The sequence below is a fragment of the Strix uralensis genome, chromosome 3 (genome assembly GCF_047716275.1).
Source record: "Strix uralensis isolate ZFMK-TIS-50842 chromosome 3, bStrUra1, whole genome shotgun sequence".
NCBI lineage: Eukaryota > Metazoa > Chordata > Aves > Strigiformes > Strigidae > Strix > Strix uralensis.
In genome coordinates this window covers 29942234-29962125 of record NC_133974.1, presented here as the reverse complement: position 1 = coordinate 29962125, position 19892 = coordinate 29942234, and the positions used below count along the sequence as shown (strand labels likewise).

At 39.8% G+C, this 19892-nt stretch overlaps 1 protein-coding gene across 7 annotated transcripts in view; it reads right to left on the bottom strand.

Annotated features, from left to right (window-relative positions):
- Positions 1-16522, bottom strand: part of PHF3 (PHD finger protein 3) — a 65252-nt gene extending 48730 nt beyond the window's left edge. For 3 of the 7 annotated variants that reach the window (XM_074861788.1, XM_074861790.1, XM_074861789.1), the window contains exons 1-2: positions 16353-16508; positions 7378-7646 (exon numbers count right to left, since the gene is read on the bottom strand). In XM_074861788.1, the coding sequence (XP_074717889.1) occupies positions 7378-7621 (244 nt within the window). In that variant the 5' untranslated portion in view covers positions 7622-7646; positions 16353-16508. Of the gene's footprint in view, positions 1-7377; positions 7647-16352 lie in introns of those variants that run through there. The other 4 variants (XM_074861796.1, XM_074861795.1, XM_074861791.1 and 1 more) reach the window with 4 other exon arrangements.
- Between the last annotated feature and the right edge of the window lie 3370 nt (positions 16523-19892).

The following is a 19892-nucleotide window of genomic DNA, read 5'->3' as shown; positions in this document are numbered from 1 at the left end:
TAATGATCTTAGTAATAAATATCTAAAGATTAACTCAGTAATAAATACAGAAATTAAGACAGAAGGCTAAGAGATAGAAGAAACGAAAAGATAAACACATATCTGAATAGAAAAAGTTGTACATCAGTGTACAACTGAACAGGCTGCAAATAACAAAAATACGAGTCACATTCAACATATTCATACCGAAAGAGGCACCACTGGCATTCAACTTAGTATCTTGAGTCTCTCCATTACTTGTAAAGTATTTAAATTTCCAGACTACTGTGCTGTACTACTAACTCATTTTCATATATATTATACAATAATAGAATAACATACAGTAAAAAGAGTTTACTTGCAAATTTAAAGTAAAATTTTCCATGCATTAAAACAAAAGCGTGACCATTTCTTAATTCTTCAGCAATGTAAAATTGAGGAAAACAAGCCTTACTTGCTGGAGGAAGAGGAGGGAAGGAGAAAAAAACACTAAAAACATCATCAAAAATCTTTGAAATTTATAAATCTTTATTGATTTTCTTTTGCTTAGCTAACCACACAGAAGAGAACTCCACTGTTGTTGCTGCTTTGTGCTGTTGTGAATGCTATGTCCACCTGAATCACGCTAACAGCGGAACTAAGCAAGTCCACGGCAGAGTCCGTATTTTAATCCTCAAGCATTACGAATTATATGGAAATGGTTGAACATTTAAAAATTTCTACTATGCTATATGTGGATAATAACATAAAAACGTAACATTATGTTTCAATGAAAAGAACAGTAACCAAAGCAGTAACTAACACATGTCTCGGTAATCCTTAAGAGCTAAGAAACTCTAGTAAAGCAATGAAACATAGATATTGATATTGAAAAAACATCACTAACTCTCAAGACTGTAAATGAAAATATTTTACATGAAAATCTTTTTCCTATTGACATATGTGATGCATATGCTCAAGAAATGGAACTAAAAATGCTTTTTGTTAGGAAAAATAATACATTTTCAAGAGAGATGAGGTCACGGATGATATATAACACATAAGAAAACACCAAATTCCAACTGTTTTATGCAAGTTTTCCTGTAAGCCTGTAACCTGTTTAACTGAGAATTTGCCTGCAAGTACCTTGTACTGACTGCCCAGTGCAAGAAAAGAATCAAAGTAATTACCATGTGAAATACTAACTAAAATTAATCTCTAAACTGTAAAGAGGGATTTTTCCTGTCTTTAGAATAAAAATATATTAAAATCCATTAAGATTAATAAACTTAATACTGCGTGTATCTTGACAGAGGACTGAATCCCCATTCAAAAAAAAAAAAAAAAGGAATTACATCACAGGGCTACTGATTTATGGTTCTTTATCCACAGGAGCCTGTTACTTTGGAAATAAACGAGTAGTAAAGCACAAATATCAACAACAAACTAAAAACACAGCACCAAAGCAAGCATTTTAAATCAAATTATTTCACTGACAACCTTTAGATGAGCTCTGTGATTCGTAAATACATAAACTGCCTTGCAAATCCTTACAGATCCAACCTCTCTCCATCCATAAAACTGATCCAAAGGAATAAACAACTAATGTCTTCAGAAGGACCTAAAATAGGGAAAACTGGTAGTTTGTTACCTACAAGCAGAAAAGCATGCAAAATAAATATTCTCCAGATTCACAATATAATACCAACATAGTCAATTTAAATGTTATACAGGAAAGTTACTACCTTGGTCACAAGACACTGTGCAACTGTTCACATGGACTGCTTGGAGGAAGGAAGGCATAAAGAGGTAAGAAAACCGAGAGAAACAACTGTAGACCCAATTTTGGGTTGCAATCTGAAGGTTACATTCAAAATTACTTCATATGCAGGAGGAAAAATACATGTACATCGGCTTTAGTGAAAAAAGCCTGAAATGGCAAACACAGCCAGAAAGGACACTAGCTAAAGAAAAGAAGTATCTGGAGTCAGAACAATTGGTTTGACTCTGAACATTGAGTAGGCAATCACGATTTTAGCAGAGGTAAGTCTGCTTTCCACAGTACTCATGAAAACACAGGCTAAAACTAGGAAGAACAGACTGCACTTGGGGGAAACACTTTCCCAGCAGCAATCCAGAGGGACAGGAAAAAAAGGGCAACTAAAAATATGTTCCTAACAGTCTTTGTACACTCCTATAGGGTCAGCCTTCCTCATAACTTATGACAAATACCCGATTTGATAAACATACCCATAAACTAAATTGGTTAAAAGGTTGATTTTATTATGAAATCCAGAAATGTCGTCAGATTATATACAGTTCAAATTCCATTCCATTACATGTATAATAAATCAAACTGCCCCAGTAAATTGCATCCTGAAAAGCTACAGAATTTGTGATAGCTGAGTAATACCAATTTAGCATGAATGCTGGTTCACTGCTGGCATGTAACCAGTCTGACCTGCTATGCTCGCAAGCTTATAATATTCGTGGATAAGCTTCCAGCATGTCGTTCAGCAAGAAATAACAGAACAAACCAAAACCTATCACTAGGGTACCATCCAAAGTTGAAAAAAGGTGTTGCTCTCAAGAGTTAACATCATATCATAAACTTCAGTTTCCACTTCTGATCAAGGACTTGCTCAGAAAGAAAAAAAAACACAAACCCAAAACCACACATCCACACCCACCCACACCACACAAACATTAAAGACACCCAAGAGCTGTTCTATATAAATTACCCTCCTGCGTTGGTCATTCAGATCTTGGAAAAACAGCCGTCTGACCACACCGATGAACAGATACACAGACACGCCTAAAACATGACATGGGACACTTCTGTTTCAAGAATTTGTGTTTCATTTAATACTCAAAAACCTCATTTTGTCAAATGTTGTCCTTTAACTGGCAAAGAGAGCAGTTATATCAACTTTCACAATCGACCCTAGGTGTTTCTGCTAACATCTACTTCAGAACAGTAAAATGGCCTTCATTACTGCTAGGCTCCTACGAATTGCAGCAAATAATAAGGTCTGTGGGTAGCTTGTACCTTGATGCACTTCAGTAACAGAAAACCTCCTACCTGTGCTGTAAGAGCAGCAATCTGCTCAATATAACTGCACAAACTTGCAACACAACTATATCTTTACAGTTTAGCAGTCACTCTTCACAAACACATTTTAAAAGGATTTTCAGCATAACTTCTGTTAAATTTGACCCATACCCTTTCCAGCTTGTGAGAGGGTCATAAAGAGCTACTCCCACCTCTGCTCAAAGCCATTACCAGAATCACCTGCAAAGAATCTTCTTGTCTACTCCAAACATGTAACTGCTCCACCAAAGCTGGACAACCCCATTCTATTCTATTACAGAGCAAGGTCACAGAGTAGACAAAGACCCACAATGTCATCTAACTGAAGAAACCATTTAGATGCAGCACAAACTGGATTCAGGCCAAGACATGAACATGAGACTGCTTTACTGGTACTGATATAGTTCTTCCCATCAATAGACAGGCAACAGACATCCATTCTCATAATCTGCTATTTGTCATACACCAGTACTTTGAGTATGTGATGCTCAGCACAAGAAAGACATGGACCTATTGGAGCAGGTCCAGGGAGAGCCAAAAAATGATCAGGGGGCTGGAGCACCTTTCCTTTATGGGGACAGGCTGGGAGAATTGGAGTTGTTCAGTTTGGAGAAGAGAAGGCTCCAGGGAGACCTTATTGCAGTCTTTCAATACTTAAAGGGGGCTTATAAGAAAGATGGGGACAAACTTTTTAGTAGGGCTTCTAGCAACAGGATGCAGGGTAATGGTTTTAAATTAAAAGAGGGCAGATTCAGACTAGATATAAGGAAGAAATTTTTTACCACGAGGGTGGTGAAGCACTGGCACAGGTTGTCCAGAGAGGTGGCAGATGCCCGATCCCTGGAAACATTCAAGGTCAGGTTGGACAGGGCCCTGAGCAACCTCATCTAGTGGAAGGTGTCCCTGCTCGTTGCAGGAGGGTTGGACTAGAAGACCTTTAAAGGACCCTTCCAACCCAAACCATTATATGATTCTATGCTACCATCCTCCCCAAGAGAGGCATTTATAATCCAACTTACAAAACTTGCATTTTCTGGGTAAATGCTGCTAATAAGTGACTGCAAAATCAAACTTCAACTCATAAAAATCTGTGTGTTTCCATCTTATAGACAAGCACCTGAACTGTTTACAGGACATGCAACCAGCTGCTACCAGTAGCCATCACATACAGCCAGATAACTGGTAACTCACCACAGAAAGAGCTTAGTATTAAGAAAGAGCTTAGTTCATGGTGAATGATGTACAATATAAACCCTAAAGCTGAGCAAGACATGCGATGGATTAGGCCTGTAAATAACACCCAACAAGAACTAATGTCCATGCAGCAGTAAGAAAAAGCAGAAAACAAACCCATACTCAAAACAAACTTAAAAGCAACAGAGAAAGGGTTTTTAGACAAAAAGACCTGATCTCTAAAACAGAGAAAATGTTGTCACCTTCCTGAGAAATCTGGTATGTGGGTAAGCAGGCCTGAAACAAGCCTTTCTCAAAGCCTCTGCCACTCACACGTACTCATGTTCAGATAAGAAATTCCATATTTGGAACATGGTACGAGTTTTTTGGGTTGAAGGCATATAAAGATAGTATTTTGGTTTGTGCATAGGTTTACAAATACTCTTGAACTCTGCTCAAACCAGGCTTTCAAAGAAGTACTAGTGAGCCATGCCTTCTGCTCCTCCATTTTATCTATAGAACCTAACAGCATTTTAGCCAAATCACCTCCTCAGTGCAATTATTTTTACCTTTATCTCTTCAGCTTGCTCACAGCAACCAAGGAAGTTGTAGCATGAAATTTTCAACACTTTAAAAACTGGACAGAACAGAGTACATTCCAGTTATTCGTGAAGCAGCAAACACAATAAATCTGCCCCTTGCTGGCCCTCTGAACTAATTTCCATGAGCATTTTGCTCCTTTTCTTAAGCTGTTCTATGGTCTAGGCGTGGGTTATGCAAAATACTGTGAAGATCTAAACTTGTGGTAAATAAATTTGTGCCTCTGGAAAAAAATAACGTTTTTCTTCAGGAATGAAATCAAGAATGTAAGAAACACCACCATCTACCATTTCAGTATTTCCTAGGTCTTGCTCTGCTTAACATAAATAGATAACAACAGAGGTTTATTTTACTAAACCTAGTAAAACCTTACTGCAAATACATTTTTCTATGTACATTTCTAACCCTAGTGAAAGGTTAAGAGCCACTAACCAACAATTCTGTAGCATATTGCCTAATGCATTACAGAATAAATTCATAGTGAGATAAGGATCAGAATACAAAAAGCTAACATTCAGTATGACACACCAATGGTGTTGTACCTGTAAAGATGTAAATAAGGCAAGTTTGTGAGGAGAATTAGCTTTTTTCATTTTTAGGCAAACTGATGCTGGTGTAGAGATGAGGTTTCACACACACTGTCTGGAAAAAACAATCTCTGTATGGGTAATTCTTAACCAAGGGTACTATCACCTTGCACCCTACCAGCAGGTGCATTCTCAACAGCAGACTACGTAAACTGTGTTAGATAACCAATAGTCTCATACAAATCAAATAAATCATAAGCTGTATGAATACTCAAGGAAGAAGGACAAGCAAAGAAACTTTGCTTCAAACAGATAATCATTATTCTCAACTAAAAAACTATAAATATATAGTGTAGTCCTACCATCTCAGAATAAGGACAGTTCTTAACAAGACCTACAAAGAACAAGCAACAGCAAGAAGATTTCATGTCCTTTTGAATACCTACTACATTAAATGCAAATTGCTCACTGAAATGTGGCTCTGCCCTTGCTTTCACATTTAAAAACAAAACATTAAAATCATGAATTCAGCAAAAATCAAATCCGTTTTGATTCCCTTAGTCTGCAGAGAGCCTGAAATAGTAGCTCCCAAGTAAATGAGTTAGCTCACATATTTTAATGGACCTTAAAAAACGAATCGTGATTTAAGTATCAATAGTACTAATTATCACACTGCTGATCACTTTTAGGAGAAATACATGCCAAAAAGCCCCCAAAAGTCTCCCTGTAACTTCCAAAATATCCAGCTGTACCCTATGAGTTAATTCAAAAATTCTAAATGCAGTACAGGTTTACTGGAAGACGCACAGGACACAATGTGAAACAAGAATCTGCATCACTGTTTTACTTGGAAGGAAGTAAAAAAATTTAGAGAGAAGCAATTTTGTTTAGTTGTGTACATTGTTCAGTCTTATGCACATTAATAGTGGTTCAATTTTGTTTGTTCGATTACAGAAAAATGTATAAGGATATAGACCACAGCAAAAATCAACAAAAAGATTAAGAATGGCTTCAAATAATGTTCTACTACAGTAGTAAGATCAAATATCTTGTTTTGGCATTGTAGTTTACTTTTTCATTGCCTCAGTCAGTATCATCTTTGATTTACAGTTTTCCATATTGTAATACCACTTAATTTAGTGAAGGTGAGAATTTAGTCTTAGTAGAAACAAAATATATATCATATTAGGAGTTTTCAAGATTTTCAGGAACGGTTACCAGAAAAAAAATGAGATGTTGGTACAATCAAAGTTATCTGCAGTAATCTACCACACTTTTCCAATGAACCTAAAAAAATTATTTTTTTAAAACTTCCAGTCAAATAAAAAAACCCTATTAAGCACAGAGTATACTTTTGTCTCTTATACCACATTCAGTGTTATTATTCCAACTATTCAACAGTATAAATAATTTTAGGGACTGGATCACCCTTTTTTTTTTAGTCTTCCAAAACTACTCCACAGCTCCTAAGATAATTTTTATTTAAAACTTTGCTCTAAATTGCTTTCAAATCAGGTGTTTCCAAACAAAGAAAGAAGAACTGTATTATCATTCCAGGGTTTTGTTTGAAAGCAACAAAAGCAAAACACCCAGAATCCAGTATCAGCTCAGTACTAGAAGGCCTAGCACTAACAGAATAACCCTGAGGTCACAGCAGTAATTTGTACAACTCTCATGCTCCTACTCCTAATCCAAAATTACTACATTTTTTGAAGACAACTAGCAACTTCACTGATCAGGCACAGTACTTACACTAAACAAATCACAACTTTAATTGGGAATAATTTACACATACTCAAGACAAAGCCTAAATTACTTCTGATCCAGATTAGGAGCCTTCTTGTATTGTTAAGTGATGAAGTTAAGAACAACTGCACCTAGTTTACATGCCAGGCATGTAAGCAGCGCAACAAAAAGGGCAGGAAGGAGACAGAAATCCCGTATTATTATTTCTACATTACCAAAAAGGGTTGGTACTAGAGTATAACTGTATTTTAAACTGTAATCTTAAAAAATTGTAAGATTTACCTGTTGAACAAGGCATCTGGAAATTGGGATCATTGCTATCCAAAACAGGCAAACAGAACTGGGCACTTGCAGATCCTAGCATAGGATCCTTATCGCTGAGCATGTTCTTCAGCGAATCCTCTAAGACATTTTGACTTGTACTAAAATCCTCACAGACTTCATTCTCCAGGTTGGATCCTAGAAATAGGGCATCATCTAAGTGTTCAGTAGGAATTAAATGATTAAATGTATCAACTATATCCATGAAGACTCCTGTGTGTCTTTCAGCCCTATAGAAAGACAAGAAAAATACCATAAGAAAATAAGCTACAAATTGTAAAACACCTAAGAAACCAGCAAATTGTTTTGGCTGTTGTGTTTTATAAAGAATGCTTAAGGTATTTTAGAATTGTAACAAAAAAATCTGTTTCTGTCTTAACAAGGCCCTCTCGATATCTAAAAATCAATCTCTAACTGATTATTTTGAAAAGAAAGTCTATGCTAAGTCAATATAAACTCTGCTATCAGCATCAGAGTGCTGCCACTTCTACAGGGTAACTAGAAAACTAGAACACTTCCTTTCTAAAATTTGTTTAAACCTTAACCAAACCAAGGGGGTGGGACACCAGTGGGAGGGGGAAATCAAGAACAAGTGAACCTGGTTAGCAGCACTGAGTGCACGTCTTTCTTCACCTTTAAATGTAAAATTGTGAGGTCAGCTTCCACTACCATCAATGGAGCTGAGAAGGCTCAGGAGCCTCCCATACTAGGCCCAAAACTGAGAAGGACTATATTTCTGTTCATATAGGAACTATCAAGTATTTCATAGCAAGTAACTATTTTTAAGCAGTAAGGCCTTACCTCTATTATTTTTTACCTATCATTACATTCAATTACAGAAATTTTATATGGAAATCTGACCTCAGACAAGTATACAAGAATCCTGAGCTGGCTTCAAAAGGTCCAGCAGCCTTTTAGAAACTTCAATTTTGAAGAGTTTAGGTAAAACTTAAGGAACTGTATTCAAAGATGGCACCTAAATTTTACAAGAAGGGATTCCCTATTTTCTAAATCACTTCTTTGCAATATAGCAGAAATGCAACTATTGTAGCAGAGATTCAACTAATAAGAACATGTAACTACACAACAGAATAGAAAAAAGGTCAGCAAAATATTTCTTCAGAAGTTTAGCATAAGCATATACTTAGATTGGAGAGAGACAATTATAATAAATACGGTCATGGAGGCAAGGAAAATGGAGTAGTGTAGTAGTGCCTGGCTTAATTTGACAGGAAAGTCTGGGAGACCAGTTTTGGCAAGTACACAAAGCTGTTCGTGCTTCTGGAAACAGAAAAAGAATATACATTCTCTCCCGCTCCTTCCTTCATCATCCTTCTCCCACACACTAGACAGGATGTTATCTTTTTTTTTGAATGAACACATTAATTAAAGGAAAAGGAAAAGTGAAATTTAGAGTTTGTAGTGCTTGAATTACTTTCTAGATCCCTCTTCAAGCAACCTGCCACTAAATAAATCCAGTACCTACTCATGCTTACTAGTACAGTTAAGTACGCTTCCTTATACACATCAATGGGACATTTCTTTTTTGGCCGTCAACAGGGAAAATCCTAGTCGCGCACATGTAAGAGCTCTGCTATAATTTCAACCCTATTTATGCAATTTATTTAATTTCACAAATTTACAAAAACTACAGGTGAGCATGAAAAATGTTTAGTTTTGTTTTTTTAAAAACACAAGTGTCTGTCTTCCTTCTCCCATAGGGCAGCTCAGAAGAAAACAATGGTCAGGTATGGCGTTACGTCTTTGCGGAGCATGGTGTCTTTACAGTATCTACACACTAACCATGACAAAACAGTCTAATACACAATGTCCTACTGACCAAACAGCCAGCAAGAAGGAAAGTCAGGCAAAAGCACATGCATTCAGTAAGTACGTAACAAGACTTAAAGCACCAAGTACTTTATAATTTGAGAGCTCCCTCACCAAAAAATGGACTATTCTTATCAAGCAATGCAGTGCATCTACGTATACACCATGCCAACTAGCACCTATAGCAGTCCACATTCTTTTTGCAGTTGTCAAAATAATTTCCAAATCTGGCAACAAATAAAGCAGCAAACTAAGACAGGAAGTGTTATGCTGCACTGTACAATCTATTTTTATTATGCCATGTAGTTACAACAATCTGATACCATACAGGATAAACTACAAGAGCTGCAGCGGCTCCAAGTAAATGCCCCAGTCCAGTACTTTAAAACACCTTCCTGTAATGACACGTTTTTTTCATATTAGCATCACACGAGCACAAGAGTAACAGACACAGAATAAAACAATGGTGAACCCTGACACTAACAAGTGCCAATGTCACTTCAATAGAACACCCACGAATTACTGTAAGAAACCTTCTGTACCCAAAATTAAAGAGTGGCAGGGGCTTTGAACACATTTACAATAACATATCTCTAGGTTTTTTTCTGGATAGAAGAACATTTGTATAATTATTACTCAAACATTGCTGTTACCAAAGCAGTCCTGACCACTTCATTAAGAGCAGCACTAAGTAGCAAAGCTTAAGCAGAATGTTAGCTCTTGCTACAAAAATTGCTGCTGACGGAAATGAATCTGTCTTCAGCAATGTGATTGAAAAACAATACCTACAGTTTTGCAAGACTACCACTCAGTCATTCAGAATACTAAAAGCACTGCAAAATAACTGTCAAAGCAACTATACATGCAATGGCCACAGCCACCTTCAATGACACCTAACTAGCTATTACAAGAAAATTCAAGAGGAATTTTATTGAAAGCTTTATTTCTGAAGCATGAGTCTGATCAAGTGTAAGTTCTATCCAAATTTTGCATCAAAAAGTCATTCTAAAGATATAAACAAAATGGTTTTGCATAAAAATCCTACCACCACAAAATCTAAGATTAAAGAATTTTTAAAATAGTTAGAGGTTATCCCAGTAAAGTATATGAAATCCCAATTTTGCCTTACCTGGTTCAAGAAACCACTGTTCAGTTCTTTGTGTAACTCATACAGTACCAGGTTTAGAAAACTATTTCTAGCATTACTAGATTAACTACCACATGAAGTGCAGAACCTGTGGGACTGATAATGAAAGATACACTTCTTGCTAGAAAGCCAATTGTTAGAAACAGTTGCTACCAAAAAAAACCCCAATTATTCCCTTACACAATGCCTAAAGTGCATTAATTTTGAATGGTTTACTTTGCATTTGAAACACTTTGAACACCAGGAAAAATAGCTAGAGGTATAGGCAAAAACACAGTTAAGTTTTTCATGGTCACTTATTTTCAAAGATAAGTCTAACAGCTCCAAGGAGGAATGTATTGCTCCCCTGGAACACAGCTGTGCCCTCCATTTGAACCCTAAAGGCCAGTGGCTTGGCATCACTCACAGCAAAAGTGGACATACCAAGCGTACTCCTATCGCACAATAATTCAAAACTGTTTTCCCTCTGGGAGGTTAATCAGAAGCAATAGAATATGAAGTCTCACTTAGGGAGAACCAGTGAGAAGAGGAGCACTCACTAACAAGGCAAAGGAGCGAATGACAGAGGAAGAAGTCCCAGCCAAGGTTCAGTCTGGATAGACATGAAACTTCTCCCACCCACTGGCTCCTGAAGCATTAGGGCATGTACTGAGACTGCTGCAGCACACAGCACAGCGTGATACAGGAGTGTGGGTGCAATCAGATCTGATCATCAAGAAAAGCTAAAGGTATAGATAGCATTCTCCTCAATTCCTTAAATAAAGTACATTTCTCTTACACTTGGGACTGACTTGTTTCAAATCAGCGACAATACTCATAGAAGCAACCCACCAACCAAAACCTATCATCGAGTGATCCATCACTAAAAACAACCCTGTTAAAGAAAAAAGCACGTAAGTTAAACACGGCTTCCAGAACTTCTCCCACATTACCATAAAATCTCTTCATGCTCTCAACATCATTCTCCATTTCAGTCTAAGTCTTCCAGCTTAAACTCATTTCTTCTGTTGTTGAATTAGTTTAAGTTTGGTATGTCACCATATTGCCTTAAATCCCAACAAATACTGGCATGAAATAAACATGCTCTAGGATCTGATATGGCAGATTTTTATCTTGTCCCCATTTACTACTTTTTCATTACATCTACAGCTCTAAATGACTTTCTGAGATTAAAAGATAATTACCCAGAATGATCACTTGCTAAGGAAAGAAACTGAGATCTCAAACAAGGATATCCTTTCAAACAAATCTTAGAGAGAAAGTAAGACTAATATCTGGATAAGAGATATTGTACATTTTTAAGGCTTCTCATTGTGTATTTTGTCTCTGAAAGAGGAAAAAAATTACTTCAGCTCCTGTTGTATTATTTTTTTATTGCAAAAGAGCAAAACAGTTTAGCGGAGATATCCAACTGCATCAGCATGTCTCTACCAGCTTACCTAAAAACCACCTCAAGCAGAGGCAATCACAAATTGTATACACCACTAGAAATCCTGAGTGTTTCTTAGCTGATGCACACACCAAGCATACTCTGTCTTTGCATTCTAAATTAAGTGTCCCTTAAACACCAGGTATGTGCAAGTGTTTAATTTTCCAACTGCATACTTGGATTTTCATTAGATGTATTTGTCTTGATGTTTTATTAATTTCCTTTACCTGTTTTATTCCGTTTTAATAGTATTCCTACATCATTTATTTTACTAAGCAAAAGTTTGGTTTCACACTTTTAAATAACGTTCACTGTAATTACTTTCTCTCCTCCCCTCTCTGCCCAGGGGGTGAACTTTCATATATTAGTTTTCATTTTAAACCTGACTTTCATATATTAGCTTTTAAGTTTAAGAATATAAAATAGAATTTCCTGTATGTTTAACGATTGTCAATTTAAAAAGAAATCTGGTTTATGAAAATCCTAAATTGGATTCCAGAAAAATAAAATATTTCTACAAAGAAATTTAACCAAAAAAAATTGCCTACATTGTGAACAAGAGGGAAAAAATTCTGAAGGAATCTAACCAAAGAAATGAAAAAAGCTCACACTGCTTATTTAAGATATTCAAAATCCTGGATGTTGAAGATTCTATCTACTTTATTGACCTACGTCAATCAGTGAGTCTGAAGCTGTTGAAGACAGAATAGTAACATTACAATTCCTTTCATTTCATTTATATACCTTTCTGAATAGTGTCTGTTGCTTCCAATTCATTGAATCTGTTGAAACATCACAACACTCAAAATGTAAGACTTGGACTCTTGTCCTGCAAACACCTTCCTTCAGCCTACACACACCAAATGACCAAGAGCAAGGACTAGTCATAACAACAGTAACACACTCCATAAAAAAATCCATATTATTTCCTCAAGTAGTAGTAATAAATGCTGGTCAGAAAAGTATACAAAAGGAACAGAGCTATTTGGATGAATAGCACCTCAGATGACAAAACAAATGGGAAAAGCTGACTCAGCAGTGTCACAGAGGAATCAAATAATAAGTAACCCCAATGTCTTCAGACACCAACTGACGGAAATCTCATCACCCTGCTACCGAAATCTCAATAGTCTAACACATCAAATAATAACCATATCCCAAAATCTATTTATAATCTGAAGGTATATGCTGCTCCCCTCACTGACACAGCAGATCCTTTACTACTTGCTACCACAGTGTTTGAAAGAAAGAAATTATCTTGAGCTGTCTGCCTTTATTAAACCTTCACTATCCAAAAGAATTACAATCACCAGCCAAAACTGTACCTCATTTCAGTGAGCAAGAATAAAAAGTAATTTTCAAACAAAGGATTTAATCAGAAGACAAAGAAATACAGAAAAAGTACAGAGAAACCATTTCTTAATCATACAAGATTAAATTATTAGATCACAGAAAATAAACAGTTATCTTTAGAAGAGTAATCTCTCCTCAAAAAAAAAAAAACATTCCCCACCTTCACTTTACAGCTAGAAGCAGCACATAGTGATGCACTAGAAGTTGTGTTCTGTCACAAAAATGTCTTTACACTGTGAAATCTTTCAAATGTATTTTATAAAGTACACTGTTCTCCTTTGCTGGACTGTCCCATCAATGAATACTCTTGAATCCCACAAAAATTAAGCATAATCAAAAATTATACATCATTTTATTAATCTCTCCATCACTCCATATACCTCTAGAATTTGTAAGGTCACTACCAAGAGACATATCCCTGAAAAGTCAGAGACCAGGACAGATCATTTTTCCATCACTACTGCTATGCTCTTCAACCTTTTTCCACCCTCAAGTTCATAGAATCACAGAATCATCTAGGTTGGAAAAGACCTTGGAAGATCACCTAGTCCAACCGTTAACCTAACACTGACAGTTCCCAACTACACCATATCCCTCAGCGCTATGTCAACCCGACTCTTAAACACCTCCAGGGATGGGGACTCCACCACTACCCCGGGCAGCCCATTCCAACACCTAACAACCCATTCTTTAAGAATGGTTTCAGCTTGACCACAGTATAAATGTTAAGATGTTTAACAGGTTACACTGATTATTTGTCACTCACCCCAGACAGAGTAATTTCATTTGTAATATCTTTTGAATTTGTCAGTGTCTCTCTGATAATGATTCATTTGGAAACACACATCAGAATTAGTTTTTCAGGAACAGTTAGAAGCCTAACAGCTAAGTCTTGTGAAGTTTTCCACAGAAATATACCATCCATCATGTAGCTATACTGACACCCCTCAGGTGGATGTTGCAAGCTGTCCACGTTTTTCACTTTTTGCTGCTATATAATGAACTCTCATATCCCAATTTAGTGAACTTTGCCATTGGTACTTCATATTACCTTTCAAAAATATTCCCTTGCCATAGAAAAAAGTTTCTGACATAATATGCCTGAATAATATAATAAAACAATTATTTCCTACTAATAATTTATCTCCCTTTAGTGTTTTTAAGACTTGATTTTACCAATATTTAAGTTGACCAGGGAAAATTTATTTTTCAAAAATACAAACTTTCATTAAAATAACAGCTAAAAAGATTTCATACAGCGTATATCGGTTCAGCTCTTTGCACAACATGAGTAGTATTTACTCCATGAGGGGAAGACACAAATATGGCAGATAAGAACTACAGACTTTTTAGAGCTTTTACTTTCTTAGAAACACCTTATCACTATGTTGCATTACTTCAGTTAACTATATTGAATTAGATCTAGCCAGCATGGTTTGTAGTTAGGTGCCCTTTCAGCTGCTTCAAATTCCTGAGGGTTTGCAAATATAAAACACACATAAAAACTCAATGCCTGAGTAATAGGCAATGACAGCTGAAAAAAATCTAGGTGTTCAGAACACCATATTTTTATATATAATCTTTAAAGCTAACTACAGAAATTAAAAGCAGAAGCTACTTGGTAAAGTAAAAAGAGCTGAGTAGCAGTTTCATTGTGGGCTACACACTAAGTGAAAAGACCACTCAAAATTAAATTATTCCAAGAAATATAAAATCCGGGTTTTCAAGATCTCGCTTACAGTGTGTCCCAAACCTTAACAGATTAATTTATTAAGAAAAACAAACCATGAATTAATGGCATTAAAGAGATGCCATATGTTTACCATCCTGGCATTTAATCCTACAATATTTCCACTGTTTAGCAATGTTAGCATACATTTTTATAGAAGCTAATGTATAGAAATTACATAATGACATAAAAAAACATAAAAGACAATGCCACAACTACAATTTGCATGGTACAGGTGTTGTCATCCATGTTCTTGTCTTCCCTTCCCCACTTTTACGCTTCATTCTGCAGGCCATTTTACTAACTCAACCTACACTGCACGAAGTGCTCTTCTTCCAAACCCTCACCTCACGGCTATAACATGGCTCCATTGTGCAGACCAAATAGAAAGCACACTCGCGATCACATGAGCAATGGCTCTTCTAAAGCCTTACAGATACTAATTATGTGCATTCCAGTAGCAAGCAAGAAGTATGGACACACTGCCTCATAAAGAGCATCCCATCCAAGAATAGGATCTGGAAATACACCAGGCCACTGAATCTCCCGTGTACTGCTGATGATCACATTTTCTCCAGCACTTCCTACAGTGGGTACTATACACAAGAGTTAAACACAGAAATTGTTGATGATGCTAAGTTTGAGAGACGGGAGGAGGAGCCCGCAATAGGTCAGACCAATAGCAGGAGGAACTCCAGGGTCTATATTAGTGTTTGTTCCTCAGGTTTGTATGGGGCAAGAAGGCATCAGCGGCTCAGGAGGCAGGAAGGGAACATGCACTGCTAAAATGGGGCAAGACCTAGTAAACGCGGGGCAGGGAAGACGGTGCAGTGAAGGCAGCAGCAGTGCAGTGAAGCCAGCAGCAGCACGGCTCCGGGCTGGGGAGCCTACGGCAGGGTCCCGCACGGACGCCGGGGCGGGCGGGGACGGGAGAGGCCGCCGCAGGCAGCGAGGCCGGGCCAGACCGCCATGTCAGGTGTTAGGCGAGGAGCCCGGGCCCCGGCTGACCCGGGCTCCGCGGGGCGCGGCCTCCGCAAGGTCAGCGCCGGCGCCGCGGAGCCGCGCCCGGGCGGAGCGGAGCAGCCGGGGCTCGGCCGGGGGGCACCCTCCGGGCCCGCAGCCAGACCGCGGGCCGCCTCTGCACAAGGGCCGCCGGCAGCGCCGCCTCCGCCCCCAGCCCGTGCCGGCAGCGCCACGGCGGAAGCAGGCCGCGTCCTACCCGCGCCGACCCGCCGCGCTGGGCCGCGTCGCCAGGCCAGGCCAGGCCAGGCCAGGCCAGGCCGCGGCCCCGCCGCCGCCGCCACGGAAGGCCCAGCCAGGCCAGGCCCGGCCCGGCCGGGCCGCCCACCGCGTCCCAGCGAAAGCAGGGCGAGGCCGCGCAACGCGGCGGGCCCCTTCGCCCTCCCCATCCCCCTTTCGCTTGCCGCGGCCCGGCGGCGGTAACTCACCCCGCTCCGCCGCCCAGCGCTGTCCCGGAGCCGCGGAGGAAGGACGCGGCGGCCGCGCCGAAGGGAGAGACGGCGGCGCGCGCAGCCCCGCAGCCTGTGGGAGCGCGGGCGCGCGCGGGCTTTCCCGGCCCGGCTCGGCTCGGCTCGCGGTGCCGGCCGCGTGCCCGCTGCCCCGTAGGCGCGCCCCCGCGGCGTCAGGCGAGCGGCGCCGCGCCGGGCCCAGCCGCTCACGTGACGGCGCTGTTTACGGGGGGGGGGCGGGCGCGCCGCTGCGCAGGCGCCGGGTCGGGCTGGGCGGGGGGCGGCCGGGGGCGCGTCCCTAGCGGCGGGGGGCGCCGGGCTGGGCTGGGGGGTAGAGGAGGGGGCTGCGGCTATGTTCCGGCTGTTTCGTGCCGCCTGCGGCCCCTTCCCGCCGAGACCTGCCGCCCGTGACATAACTACGCTTGCGGCCTCCTGCCGCGCCGGACCCCGCGAAGGCGCTGTCACCAGAGCCGGCCGCCGTGGCTCACCCGAGGGTTCCCGGGCACCCTCGCGGGGCTGGGGGCCGAAACAGCGAAAAGCGCTTGGTGGGGCGGCCCCGCAGCCGCAGCTGCGCGGGCCGGGCCGTGCGCCCGGCAGGCCTCGGCCTGCGGGTCGGCGGAGAGTCGGCGGAGAGCCTGCGGGCTTTCCCCCTAACCCCTTGGCACAGGGGACTGCGGACAGCGGCCCCCGCTGAGGGGGCGGCCTGGCACCGCTCTGTCGGGCGTGTATGTAATACTGTGGCCTTCGTCTGCAAATGGCAGCTGACGGCCTCCTCGGTGCAGTCCGTGTTACACAACCTGCTTGCGGCCAGTCCTTCCCGTCCGCCGGCGGCCTCGGGCTGACTCCTTCAACTGCCGGCGCGCCAGATTCATCAGTTACTACAGGCTGAACAGGAACAGTCTCCAGAGCCTGTCAGTCCCGGGGCTACATGTCTCGTGCCGCCTCTCAGCACCTGCGTTTTCTCCTTGGCTGTCTCTTTTTTTCGGTAACGATTTCTCCATGTGCACTATGGGTGCCTGTGGCACACACTCACACAAATCCCCACCGATGGGGCTTTTATGATGCAAGTTTGTCAGGTCATCAGAACCTGAAGTAATTTAGTCTCTACAGAATGTTATCTAAGAAAAGGATTCTCTTTCTAGTTTACATTATAGCATTAGTTAAATGCAACATACGTTATGCTGCTTTCAGCCTCATGGATACTACAAAGTGCAGTACTGGGGGTTTATTGCCTATACCAAGTTTCAAATTGAACACACCCCCAAAAAAACCCCAGATTTTTAAGATCATTTCTAAAAATCAAATTTAGAATTATCTTCTGAATGACTATATTAAGACTACATATCCCTCATATTCTGTAATGAAAGGCAAACATGACGTCAAGACAAAAAGAATAACAAAAAGGTAAAGTTAAAACGGATAGTTTTTCCTTTTGTTTCTTTTTTTCAATTCTGAGTCTTTTGAGATGCATGTTGTCTAGGGCCTTCGGTGGTGCCATAAAGGCTGAAAGACATTAAATATTTCTCTTGCTACCATCATAGTAAGAAAGGAGGCTTTAAACTGAAGGCATGGTCGTAACACTGTGATGTTTTCAGCCACCACAAAGGGTAGTTGTAACAAGATGGTAACACCTTTGAAGCAGAGCAGTTTTTAATCCACTTGAATTTTTTTCTCTCTGTCCTTAAATTACCTTTATGCAAATCACCACAAGTTTTTTTTCCAATTTTCTTCCTGTACTTTCCTAGTTTCAGAAATTCTCTCTCCTTTCCAAGGCAAGCATCTTTAAAAAAATATTGCCTTCTTATGATGGCACAGAACTGAGCTACCGGGCTGGTTGCACTAGTTTCTTCAAGGTTTTTCAGGCTAAACCTCTGATATATTGTCAAGATTATACTAAGAAATTAAATTACTCTCTGAAGTGAAATCCAGTTAGACACATTTGCATCGCACACATTTTCTAGCATTCAACCTTTTTGATCTTACTGCTTTCGACACAAGCAGCAGACAAAGCACTGCCAGTAATCTGATCATTGTTCATTGCCCTATTCAGTTTTTTCTTTACACTTTCAAAAGTCACAAAACTCCAGTGACCCATCTCAGTTTAATAGAGTTTGTGTACTTCTCTTTTGCCATGACCCACACTGTGCCAGTCCCTTTTTAGTCACAATTGCCTGTCACATAGATAGTGAACTTGCCCGCCTGTAGCACCTATGTTGTGGTTTAATTTAACATTTAAAAAAAAAAAAAAACCACCACAATGAACAATTTAATAGGTATTACAAAGATCTTTGTATACAATGACAGATCAGCTATACACAGTTACACTGTACCATCTGCTATCTTTTCTAGCAATGTTTTTATCATGTTGTCTCTTTACATGTGAGCTACTTGGTAATAGTCCAGATCTTGCAAGTTATTCCCATTGGAAAGCAACCTATTTATTTTCAGGAAACAGTCTACTAGTGCCTTGAACACAAAGCAGCAGCAACAGAAGGCAGTTTCTTTCCTTATAGTTCCAAGTCTCTCTTCAGCCACAACTCTTCCCAAGAGGCTCCTGAATTATTTTCCTTGCAGCCTTCCCCTGCCCTTTCTTTTTTTTTTTTTTCTAAACAGTATTTTTGAAAATATGTTATACACAGTCAGATATCTTACTGATCTTAAACATGTCTCACTTCTCAGTGTTAATTACTAGTTCTCCAGTTGTCAAAATGTAGAAAGTAGTTAGATTGCTCCATACGCTTGACTGGATAAAGAAGTTATTGGGTATGGTAGCAGACTAACAGGTTTTCTCCCATGCTGCAGGGTAGTGTTTGCTACTGTCAAAAGCTGAGATATGTTATAGCAGTAGGCAAATAACTATTCAAGCAAAGTCTCACAGGAACATCTTTTTTTGGCTGGGTATGTCTATTTGAATTTTCTCAAGATACTTGATTTAAATTATTTTAAAACCCAAGTGTTGCATTTATTCTGTAAACTAGGTATCTTCTTAGAATGTCATACAAAGCGGAATCAGACCTCTGAAAGAAATTGAAGTATATATACTGCAGCAGCAGTTGCCTTTATCTGCTGAATTTCCAACACTGAACAGGCTTATTTTTTTCTGCTGTCTGTTTTTCTGAAAAGTCATAAATATTACATTTGCACCTCTTAATAATTAGATGACTGCCTTTCATACCACATTTGCCATGATTTGTCCCAGGGTGAACAGCAGACTGCCTGTTCGCAATATCCAGGATTTGCCAATATCGATAATTCAGGAAACTCCATAGTTAGCTGATTTGAAGCCTATTGGATGTAAATTATTGTGAACTAGTATCCTTAGCAAAATTTAAAACTGTTGGTTCTTCATATCTTCTCTGTTCCTTGTTGTAATAAGAATTCTTTGACTTTTTCAAATGCAGAACAATTAACAGCCAATAATCTAGAATTTTCTAGTCCCAAAGTGAAAATGCACATCTTCTTAAGAATATCTGATTTTGACACTATTTTTCCTTTCATTGCCCACCTTTCCTTGCTTTA